The sequence below is a fragment of the Phalacrocorax carbo genome, chromosome 12, assembly GCF_963921805.1.
Source record: "Phalacrocorax carbo chromosome 12, bPhaCar2.1, whole genome shotgun sequence".
NCBI lineage: Eukaryota > Metazoa > Chordata > Aves > Suliformes > Phalacrocoracidae > Phalacrocorax > Phalacrocorax carbo.
Genome location: NC_087524.1, coordinates 14,420,602 through 14,433,200, shown reverse-complemented (window position 1 = coordinate 14,433,200; position 12,599 = coordinate 14,420,602). Strand labels below are relative to the sequence as shown.

Genomic DNA, 12,599 nt, shown 5'->3' with positions numbered 1-12,599 from the left:
GCCTTGCAATGAAAGAGTAAACCAGAATCAGGGAGCTCCTTTAGCAAAGGAGAGGTGGAAAGTTTATTCAATTATTTTGATACCCAGTAAAATGGTGGGAGCTTTACTCCTGCGATCCAACAGCTGGACGCTCTTCTAGAAGAGGCACTTCCTTGGAAAGGCCATCTGGTTTTGCGTGTTCAGGATCAGATTGCCCCCGCACGGGAAAGGCTATCCTGCCGGACATTTCTTTACAGCCATAAAACATTCTCTGCCTCTAGATAAGTTTCGTCTCCTCAAATCCTAGCCATATACTGCCTTTTCTGTGGCACGATGGTTTGTTTCCAGTAATTTCTATACAGTTCTGCAGGACCAGCCTGGATTCGTTAATGCAGGGGAGCAGAGTGGGGATGAGTACTCCGTACTTCACTGATAAAAGGATTGGCCAAATACCAACTCCAATTGTATGACTATGCTCCTTCCAGTAATAAACATCTACAACGCAGCAGAGGAGGAGAGATAAAAGCAGTGCAGGGAAGTGGTACACAATTCTATACAGGTTACACGATCTTAACTCTAGAAGCAGGTCACTCACACACTCAACAAATAGGTTTATCCACTCCGCACACCCTCTAGAGAAATGTATTTCCTAGATAAACACATTTTTAAAAAATAACACTAATTCTATTCTGACGAGTTTTGTGTGTTTAAGTAGAAAGTAGAACTGTTACATATTCATTAGAGTTGTTCCACATCTAAGTGTTGTGCCACACCATTAATATTTGTTTTACTCTGTATTTACTCCATAAAAAGGAAAACAATTTTTCAAGCCATCAGTTTGCATTACTAAAAAAAAAAAACCAAACCATGATAGGTGAAAAGTAAATACATAAGGCATTAATTCAGTAGGAATTTACATAATTTAGTAAAACACTGAGGTCAAGAGAAATAATCACATGCTTTAAGTTAGCTGTGCACCCATATACCTTGCTGACATTTTCCATCGCCCCTTGCTTGGAGGGAGGAGAAGTAGAACACCACTAATGCCTGTTACCCACTCTATCAGCTGGAGGTTAGCTGAGCAACATGATGAGACATAACAGTCTTCTCCTAACACAGCCTAGTTTATTTGCACAAAACTTGCACCACCGACACTTTACGTGCCAGTCCAGGCACAGGACAGCTTGAGGTGGACACACGGCCCTCTCTGCTGGCGCTGCTGGGGGCAGGCTCTGGCAGAGGCCCTGAGCACAATACTAGGAAATCATAACTGGTAAATACAGACGTTAAAGCCAGTAATCTCTCTGTGTATGAGCAGCAGCTGGGTGAAATTAATCACCTGGACAAGAAATCAACAGAGTCTGCCAGCGTGATTTGTCAAATTAGAGTATAAAAGTAAGGAGACACTGTATACAAAGCAACGCAGCAAAGCAGCAGCTAGGTTTAATGCAATCTGGATAACACTTTACTGAAAGAGCAATCTGCATAGCAAAGACTACAGAGAATTAATCCTGTTTTCTAAACATATTTAGTGTTTGTACACAGTGTTCCATTTACACTGGGAACGCGTACGTACCTGCAGCACTTGAAGCGGTTTTGTTGACCCCTAGGAAAGCCAGCTGCAGGAAATGATTTACTAGGAACATACCACTCGCAAAAGAGTACGTCATGCTAAGGATTTACGGCAATTCAATATATGCAAAACAAAACACTGCCTTTTGAAGAGCATCATAGAAGACTATCTTTTCAACTGCTGAAATGAAAACGCCTTTTTTTCACATCACCATACAGTAACAACCTCTCATGCACTTCCACATAAAAGCTTAAGCTTTGAAATGGTGTATTTAAGCTAAAGGTTTTATCTACTAAAAGAAACAGAAAAGGTAGGAAAATTTGTGTCCTTTCTCTTTAGCTTTTCTCCATTTGAATACTTAATTTATTTTCTTACATGATCACCAAAAATTAGTTCATCTATCTAAAAAATATAACAACTGAAACATGCATTTACCTCTTGTCATTCCTCTTCTATCCTCCCTCCCTTTAAGCTGTAAAATCACGTTCTGAAGCCACTAAAAGTAGTGTGACATCTGTGAAATTGTGTATTTTGTTTTTAATGCATGCACTCAGCTGCAGATCTGCCTCTGAATTACTTAATTCTGAAATATCTGCAATAATCCTGTGTCCCAGAGAAATGGCACTAAAGCATTCAGGACTACTGAAAAGGTCAGGGTAAGAAGCAGACCAGGCACGCCTCATCCTTTTCGGCTGTGCTTTGTCACCAGCTTTCTTGTCCCCCCAGGAACTTTTGCTCCACGCTTTCCCAAGGCCCACATGTACCTGGAAAGGAATTCAAAGGAGAGGATGAGAGAGTTTTAGGATGAACTGTCTCAGACAGCAGGTAAGTTAATGGCATGCAAAGTAGAAAGGCCAGGCACAGAGCTGTAACCTAAAACGGACACGTCTGGTAAGAGGAAGGCTATTCTGTAGGCTGTGAAGACATTTGTGTTTATACTACAAATTCCATTGCCTCATTTCTCATCCTACTCATTCTCAGTTACTGGTAACCTCTCGTGGACAAGCCGCATAACCCTTTTACAGTCCAGAGTTTGAGCACAGGATTGTTTCAGCATCCACAACACACACAGCAACGTGACATGGAAAAGTCAGGGAGAGGCTCCTGCTTTGATTTGACCCCACTTCTTTGAGCGAGAGGTGAGGAGGGAAGAGGATTAATGTCCCAGGCATCCACACCCATAACAAAAACCCTAGGCTTCTCCTGGGCAGCCATGTCAATATTTCCTCTGAGCCATGGCAGTGTCTTCAGCACTTCCCCCAAAACAGAATTGGCAAAAAGTACGGTTTCCTTCTTGCAATATAGTCCATTTTTTGTCCTGAGCACTAAACCATCCACTCCCCATTACCGACTTCTGGCTTTGCCTGTTTAACACCTATACAATCTTAGCAGTTGATCTCAGAGACAGTAAGAAAAGATGTGCCATCTCATCACCCAGGTTAGAGACACGAGCCTCGGATGATAAACCTGCTTGTCTGCCATGCTCTTAAGTACCGGTGATTTACTTCGACAGGTCTCACAAAGAAGCAAATTAAACCCATGGCTATTAGAAACAATGACTGCTTTTTAACAGGGACAGTGATCTTGCCCAGGCTGGCTGAATCCAATCCCCGTCTCTGACTTCCCTCCGGTTGTATATTTTAGTCACACTCTCACATACACACATGCAACTCTCGCTTTGTCTTTATAAAGCCTTTTTAATAAAATTAATACTGTTGCCAACTGCTTCCTTGACTCTGCCAAGCAAACAGAATGACCCCAGCCATTAAAGTCTCAGAGCCATTTATGCCCAGAATAGCAACTTCACCACCTATTACGCTAAAAAATGAAATCCTACGGTATCCCAAAATTTGGGGAGTTATTCAAAGTTTGATTTTATTTTCTTCTGATAAACATATAAATCAAAACCAGAACCGCAAGGTAAGATGCTAAATGCTTAGTTATTGATGAAGGCACTCCTAGAATATTTTGCTAATGGCGCAGACTTGGTTAATATAAAAAAAGATCCTATTGATTTTGCCTAAAAAAAAACATTTTAAAAGCGCTCAACATGCTGGCAGCAGAAATACATTACGAAGCTCACAGAAAAACTATCATTTAAATAAGGAAGAGAGAGCACCAGCCAGGCAGAGACATTAGCGGGAGATAAATTATGAAGCCCTTGTCAATCTCACTGAAGCAGCACCAGCGCTGCAGGTGGAGTCAGGGCCAGGCTGTGGTAATGTACTGCTGTGGACTACAGATCACAAGTCCAAGTTCAAGACAGACATTTTTCAGCTCAAAAAGCAGGACATGCTTTTCAACCAGGTCTTTCCCCAGAACAATGCTCATTAAAATGAGAGAAATCTTTCAGTCTGTGTCACAGATATATTTTAAATGGTAAATCAAAGACACACACATATTTTCTGGCCAGAGCAGCATAAAATTCTATTAACTACCATTTGTCTCAGCTGGGCACTCGTTACTAACTCTTCTACTAGTCTCAGAAACATTGTATACATACTTTTCCTCTCACTCTAAACAGCCCTTAATATGTTGAGATATCATGACTGTCAGTAATGAAGATCCAGGATCACAGGGTATTTTGTTCTGGAAAGAACTACGTTTTTCTGTGGATCTAGCATAATTCTGAAGTCTGGCATCTCAGGGACACGCATGTTAATAAGAATAAAGACGTTGAGTATTTCCCTAGGTTCCCATGGGAACACAACACTTACATCCAGATCTGGATAGTTTCAAGATACTGGGTTAAACACTTATTAAAACGTATCTAAAAAAGCTATTCCTAGACTTGTCAGTGGTTTCCCGGTAAATATTCATCGGGACTAATGGCTCAAGGGGCAGAGACCTTTTAAAGCACAGGGGTACCTAGGGAAGAGCATGCAAGTGAGGCCAAGCATCGAGGAAAGACACTGGGAAGTAGCCAAAAGAATCAGAACACTTGAAAAAATAGCTCAACTCTTTAGGGCTGGACTGGGGCTGAACTCGTCAGTGGTCATAAAACAAGCTGCTATTGTGTAATTTGTTCATGACTACGTACCCTTTACAGTGTGTCTTCTAAGAATACCTATCTGCTGTGGGCAATCCGGCCATTTACAACTACAACCAAACATACTTGCTGCCCAACTTGGGAGAAGTTCATCGTTAATTTGAGATAAAGAAGTTCTGCCCTTATTTCTGAAGGTGACAGAACCTAGCACTGGGAAAATGAGAGGAATCCCAGGAAAAAAAAAAGTCTAGCTAGAGCTGGTGAAAGTCTCTCTACTTGCTACAGAGGGATAAAAGCATTGAGGGAAGTTGCATTCATAAATTGAAGGATACCTCCAGTCTTTAGAAACACTATCTACACACCTTATGCAGACTCCTGAACGTGTACAACCTTCCTCCTCTCCCTATGCATTAGGACTTGCAGCCTAAACCAAAACGTGCTGCGGTCAACAGTACGCTTTCTTCTGATTGCCATTTCATTTCGTGGAACAGATCCTGTCTTCTCAGGATCACAGATCTGTTAGCAATAATCACAACAGACCAGCTGCAAGCTAACCTGAAAGCTGATGAAAATATAATTCTCCTTCTGAAATTAAAAATATCAGGGGGCCTTACATGGAATAGCAAGAAAGCCATGGTGAGCATTAAACAAACAGGTGAGATAAAAAATGTGCTAGACACTTATAACACTGTATACAAACGTACCCTATTAATAGAAAGATTTCTCTATTGCACTGATTTTTAAAGAAACAGATCCCTGTAGATGAAACAAGTAGACTAATAGAATTATATCTACTGGGCTATTTTTAAAAAAGCAGGAAGATAACTAAAATGAGAACTTAATCTAGGAGACCACTGGGCTAACATAAATTAGGTTCTTGGGAAAGTACAGATTCAGACAATAAGGGAAGCTGTGTTTCATTCAAACTCTTTGATCATTCAAGATAAGTATACTGGAAAATGAATTTTCTGCTTTACTTGATTTCTTGAGGAAATAATCTCTTTATTCTCTGTTTCTATGCAAAGTACCAACCCCCAACCCTCCCACCCCAAAAAGAAACAACTAGTCTCCCACTGTCCTCTTACTGAGCACAACTCTTTTCTCCCATCTCTGAAATCAAAATTTCTTACTACGGTTACTTCATCCATACTGTACATTACATACGCTGCTGCTACAGTGCTCTAACATTTCAATTTGCTTGTGATCTTTTCAACATTTCCCTTAAGTTCTTTATAAGAACATACAAAAGAAGAAAACTGTCTGTTTACTGAACAATACAACATAAACTCTATCCTCCCTCTGAATGAAAGCTTCATTAATCTTGCATAGACCTCAGTTTCTTATTGCCTAGAAAACAAATGAAAAAAAAACCCTATAGATGTCTGGAAGAGCATCCTGCAATGAGAAATTTCAGGATATTTATTTCATTTCTTAGATTGAAAGTAAGGTTTGAACTTGATTATTTCACATACTACCTTTTTGTAAGGTGTAAACAAAGATACAAAATGCAGCATGTGGAGATTCAAGTCAAGCTGGGAATAAAACAATTTCTTTTAAGCAATAGAGGTAATTAGCTATCACGATAACTTACCACAGAAAGTAGCAAGTCCATTAACACGGAGTCATTGAATCAGATTTTCATGTCTCTCTCTAAAAGATACACCCTAATATAAACACAAACTTGGCGCTACAGCATTCAGTCACTCAGTGAGAGAGTCAAGTCCCTCTACCCCAGAAGCACAGGTGCAGGAGTTGTACAAAGCCACAGCAGGCCACTTGGCCAGCAGCAGCACAGAACTGTAACAGCAGCCAGTCCAGTCCTCTTCGGTGACATTTCAGTTACAATTCAAAAGCAAGGCTTTCTCTCAGATATCACACACATATTTAAACTACTCGTGTTCCTCATTACAACAAGGAAAAGGGACATACCACTAACTTGTGTGGGGATACACAGGGAAGTCCTTTTAGGACAGTCCATTACACACATGGAAACAAATTAGGGTGCTTTTTTAGCAAATAACTGTCTTTTAGTCATTTTGAAAATCCCAAGGGAAGCAATGGTGAGGAATAATCAGTGCAATCAAATTCTGTTGACTACATGAACTGTAGAGCAGGCCCTCACTGCCCCATCGAATTAAAATGGCTTCAGCAAGGATCCTTGATGGAGGATTCTTCTGTTGCCTACAAAACTAGTCAGGACCAAATCAGCCAAAGCCCAACCTCCTATCCAATCCACGGGAGACAGCTCAAGCAATACACAGATGGCAAAAGGAAATTCCATAAGCCCTATGAAGGGCACAACAGGTATCTATACTTTAAATTATGGATGGTCACCAACTGGGTCATAGTACCAGAATAAGAGATGTACACCTGTAATGATCACTGCACTCTTCAGAGCACTTGTTAAACAGTTATCTTCGAGGTTTGTTTATACTTAAAACTATTCACTTACACAGATATTTCAGACTTAACGTAAAATGTTAGCGTCTACATTTAATACACTCTGGATAACACTTGACAGAGAGAACAATCTGCGTAGGAAAAACTACAATAAAATGAACATATCCTGGAATGGAAAGCAAATTGCCACACCACATTCTTGCATCCTTCAAGCCATGACAGTCTCGTCACCATGGTATTTCAGGGTTTGATTACCAGCTATAAAGAAGAAAAATGTGCTCCAAAAAAAGTCTTTATCAAACCTTAATGATTATTATTTTTTTATTGAGGAATTAGCAACAACAGCTATATTGCACCCTACAAGTTCTTTAAAAGTTTATGAAGATTTGACATCAGTGGCAGACCCATTTACAGTATGCAAGAAGGAAAATAGATGAGAAACAGCAAGCACTGGATATTTTCAGTGCATGTTCTAACCCCAGAAAACAAAGGAACCATTTATCTTCCACTGTAGTTCGTCACCCTCCCAGTACAGACTTGTAAATTTACACAGGAGGGAAGGCAATCCCAATCCAATCTTAAAATGTCTCAATCATCAGTCTTTTTCCTTGACCCAACTTATCACTTATCTTCGCAGCTCACAGCAGTTTCACCAGGATGCACTGTCTTCAATTTTTTACGAGATGGCTCTCCTGGGAGAAGAGACATGCAATGCTCTAAGGATCGTGCAATTTCATCAATTGTCCATTTATCTTCATAAAGGGTGTGCTCCTCTAGCGTAAATGGCCCATGTTTGGTTCGGGTCAGCTCTTGCATAGTGGCACAGGTAGAGAGTTCTACAGTAAAGGAGAAAAGAGGATTTAGAAAAAGTGCACGGTCAAGTTTAACTATTTGCAACTCACTAAAAACTTATTTTTACGTGTAGCCTTCTACATTATTCTGCTTTGTTTGAGAAGTAAGTTCATAAAGATTCATCACTCATTTACAGCTTCTTACATCTGAGGCAAGGAATTCCTTTGATTTCATTCGATCTCCAGTATAGTAAAGAGTTCAAAATCTGACAAAAAGTTGTCAAAAGGTTTTCCAGATTTAAATCAGAATGAATAGAGGAAATAATGACATAAGTGGCTGAGAGGACCATGTACTATTTTTCCACAGACTTTGCGGTCTCAGTACTTCTTGCCTTCAGGAAGGATTTTTGATATTTTTATCCTGTGTCGCCTATCAGGATAAGACACACCAAGATGTGGAAAAATAAACAATACAAACAAATGCTCTGCTATGATAAATAAATATCAGCGGGATGGAATTACATAATGAAAGGCTACAAAACGTACAGCAACCAGAGCTGGCTTGTAAGCACACTGGTATACTAAAATATTCTCTCCCATCCTTTCTGATGCAGAAAGATTTTCACTGCATTTTAAATTTTTGAAAAGAAACCAGCCGAGGACAGACTTTATCTCAGTTTGTCATTGAAGGACTAAACATAAGCCAGTATGCTCAGAAGGCAGTTACAGAAAGAGAATCTTTGACTTGCCTAAGCACAAATAACAACATTGAAATTCATAGGGTTATCCCACATCACTTGCCTTCTTGATCTGCAAATGTATAACTTAAAAAAAAAAATTGAAATGGATTATCTGTTCTCCATCATGCAGTTTGATAGATACAGAACACAAGACAAATAGCCCTGCGGGAAAACAAAACCATTCACAGTTCAGGTAAAGGAGAAAGAAAACACTAGAAAAATCATCACAAGTGTAGAAGTCTTTCCAGCAGATAGGGTTTATTGTGTGCATGGTAATGTTCAGTACAATCTGTTTTCAAAATGTGATGAATAACGCTTAAAAAGACAGTATCTTTCTTCTTATTCTTCTCACCCTTAATGTGAGTTAGCTTTAACATATGGAGGGGGAAAAACAAAATCCCCACCTTGCCTTGTATTACATTGCTCAGTGCTATTACTTGCTCTGTTTTTAGCCCCCAGCCCCCAAGGTCCTCTAGCAATTATGTAGCCTTCATTCCCTCATGCTCCCAAGGAAAATACCTTCGTATATAAAAACAAGTGATAGCACTACAACTCTGCAAAATAACACATAGGTCTGGTCACTGGAGATGTACAAAATGACAAAATTTTTCCATAAACAGAAACATTCGTTCCTTCAACTGTGATGGTTTTTTCATGCCTACCTTTGCCAATGTCACTGACCAGGCTCCTGACATAAAAGCCACCACCACATTCAACATCTGGAATGTTAATAGTGACATGGTAAATTGCTAGTGCAAAAGGAAATCTACTTTACAGAGAAACCATGCCCCCACATAAATGTAAAAATGCGCTAAGCAAACAACCCAGTGATAAAATATTTATAGGATGCAACATCAATTATTCATCCTGTAACATATGTGTGGATGAGATTGCTAAGCCAGACAGGAGGGAAAGCAAATACAATGGCAACTGAACTCTCTAGAAATTAAGTACTTGCTGTGGTATTTTAACAAATGCTTCAGCCCTGTTCATTTTAAAGGCTTCAGAAGGTTATTTTATATTTCTAATGATGAAAAGGAATTTCAAGTATAGTCTAAACTGACTATCAATGCTTTTAAGATACTGCACACGGGCAGCTCCAGTAAAATTTTAAAATTCACCTTTAACTTCCCCTGCTCTCTCAGCCCTTCCCTTCCCCCTCTGCCAGTGATCAGCTGCCAGTCACCCAACCATAAAGGGCTGCAGTAACACATCTGAGTTCTGTCACTCATACCTGCTCATCATAGAACATCTGGTCCAACAGAGGACTATGGGGCAACAAGGTAGCTGATCAACGCAAGGTACTATCTTGACCTCACAGTAGCATCAAACATTTAGTCTTTTTGGTTTATTAATGTGCTTCATAATGTACTACCCAAGTTTCTTCATGTATGACAGAAGGAAGGATGAGATCCTGCCTCCTCAACTGAGGAGAGGCCTGACGGTAACCAATACTGGTCCTTGCTGCGCCCTGGGAGAGATGCCTGCAAGTCTGAGCATCTGGGTAAAAGAGTGGGCAAAGTGAAGTAAGCAGACCTGAGAAAGGAGGAGTGAGCTGGAGGCTGCAAAATCATGGATGGATGCAAATAATCCTCTGACCAGCCTCTCAGAATTTTCCCTCACAGAAAGATTACATATAATCAGCTTAACTTAAAACCAAAATACGGTGCTTTTACTGCAAAGTGAAACTGCACATGGGCTCACACCAACATGAGTAGCTGAGGGAAATAAAACCCATTTCACTGTCTTATTCCCATTCTGAGTGTAAATAAGCACTAACAGGCTAGGAGCATCACTCTCTGTAATAATCTTTGGCCTTTACCCAGTGTGAACAGTGGTGGCTGGAACTGTCGGAGAGAGAGGCTGTACACTCTTACTGGCCGAGCAGGCTTTGCTTCGACTGCTTCCCCTCTCTTCACCAGAGTTGATAGCCTTTCTCCATCCTTCTTCAAAGCAGAATAGCTGATTAGATAGAGCATGAAAACCTGTGTCATACAGTTGTAATCGAACAAGATTCCCATCCTCCAGATCCTGTTAATATTGTACTACAGTAGCATAACATTTTACCCTTCTAATCCTCTCCAAGTGCTCACAAAAAAAACCCAACCTAGAAAGCACTTCTGGAATCTCTTAGACACAGAATCATCTCATTTGCCAGAAGCTATGTAAACTGGAAAACAAGAGATGGTCTTGTATTTATCTCTTGCTGTACAGATTTAAAAGTGTTTCATCACTCAGTTTGTAGTTTTTGGAAGCAAAGGATTTCTATAAGGGGTGCAACACTTGCAGCTGCCTCTAACATATTGCCTCAGAAGTCTGCAGGACATACTCTGTTTCAGTGTTATGTTGAACTGAGCATTGGGAGCTGCTCAGGCAACTCCTGTAATTCTGCCTTACACCTTTACTCGTCTCACACCAGTGTCTTCCCCAAATAGCAGCCCCCAAGTTATACAGCCTCGTTCTAGGGTTTTTAGGAGACCACTGTGGAACAAAAAAAAATTAATTTCACTGATTACATGAAACTTTATGCAAAGCTCCAACTTCGGTCTTGACAGAAAGATGACCGTAGGATAATCAAAAAAAGATCACACTCAAATTAGCTGAGGGCAATTTCAAAGAGGTCACACGAAGCAGAACACCTACTGAATTACTGACCTTACAGGGCTCACATTGGAACCACAGTAACCGACCCATTGCAAACGCAAAGGAAAGCGTGTTAGCTTAAATCACCATAAAAGCCATCTGTCACAAGCTAAGTGCTTGCATATTGCCAGCTACTATGGCTCACCTGGCTAGAAGAAATGTGGTAAACTACAGAAGCTCAGTCACTAATCACTCATTCATACTCCAAGTTTTCAGAAAACTGATTTGAAGTAATTTAAGGCATTTCCACACAGATGTTAGTAAGCTTCTCCTTACCCCACAACTAAAATTAAAGACTAGGAGCTTTGCTTTATAATTGGAAGACAGGACGGACAGAAGCCACTAAGCCCTGCAAAGCTGTTTAGGACTGCTTTGCTATTTTACATTTACCATAAAAAACCCAGACTCCAGGTTACCATTTGTGCTTGATGTTCAAATGGGCGTGACCTGCAGTTGCAAATGTTGAAGTCCTAAGTCTGCCTTGCCTCTATCCTCTTGCCAATATGTGTCTTTTTATTTCTGAGAGAACTGACTTCTGTTGGCAAGTCCCCACAGCTGAACACAACTGCCAAGTGTGTCTGAATATTGTGGGACTTACAGCGGAGGAACCTGCATTATGTCCCCTATGAACTTTTGCAGCACATTTTCAAGATCTCCTTTTGTTATCTGGTCTGTAGAAAGAAAACAGTAAGTATGTTAACATTGATTATTCACATGGCACTAATGGCATCAACCGCGTTTTGTAAACAGATACAAAGAAGAGGTCCCTCTCATCTGAATTTAGACCGGGTGAAAAACACCAAAGACAAGAGATGAAAACAGAATGTAGGTAGGAGTGTGAATTATCACAAAAATAGCAGAACAAACCATCCAAGGTGATTAAGACAGTCTGGACGCTTTCAGAAGGGGAGAAGTCTCAATATACACAGTTTTCTTTTGCATTTTCTCTCTCTTGGGACTGCAAATTAATTTTTCGGGGGAACTCTGCAAGAACTACAGAATTTGTCCTACTCTAATTTTTGTTAAAGCACCAAAAAGAATAAAATGCTCATCTAACCATGGCAACTTCTCTTAAGAGTACCTAAGTGCAGGGAAAAATACAAGATTATTAGAGAACAAAAATGTCGAGGTTTGGTTTTTTTTTTTTCCAGTGAAGACAACGACTGCATCTGGAACAACACATCAAATTTCTCTATCGAACTACTAACCAGCAAGCACACACCAGGGTACTGTTAATATATTAAGTAAGGCAATTTTACTGAAGAAATCCTGTAAAAGAAAGATAGCTGCTTTAGGCAATCTACTCTTTTAAGAGTATGCATACACATTGGTGCCACTTTTATCAGATGGCTATAACCTAAATAGCTCCTTTGAAATACTATTCAATAGAGACGACATTCATCCCTAATTTATTTAGAGAGTACAAACATAAGATCTGTAATCACAATGCACTTCAGTGTACTTCTGCCTAGGACTTGACTAGT

At 40.0% G+C, this 12,599-nt stretch overlaps 1 protein-coding gene across 2 annotated transcripts in view; it reads right to left on the bottom strand.

Moving 5' to 3' along the window:
• Positions 1-7,014: 7,014 nt before the first annotated feature.
• The window catches only part of TRUB1 (TruB pseudouridine synthase family member 1), a 29,888-nt gene continuing 24,303 nt past the window's right edge, over positions 7,015-12,599 (bottom strand). For both annotated transcript variants that reach the window (XM_064464225.1, XM_064464226.1), the window contains 4 exons: positions 11,714-11,786; positions 10,295-10,434; positions 9,135-9,191; positions 7,015-7,777 (listed from right to left, as the gene is read on the bottom strand). In XM_064464225.1, coding sequence (XP_064320295.1) covers positions 7,563-7,777; positions 9,135-9,191; positions 10,295-10,434; positions 11,714-11,786 — 485 coding nt within the window. In that variant the 3' untranslated portion in view covers positions 7,015-7,562. The remainder of the gene's footprint in view (positions 7,778-9,134; positions 9,192-10,294; positions 10,435-11,713; positions 11,787-12,599) is intronic.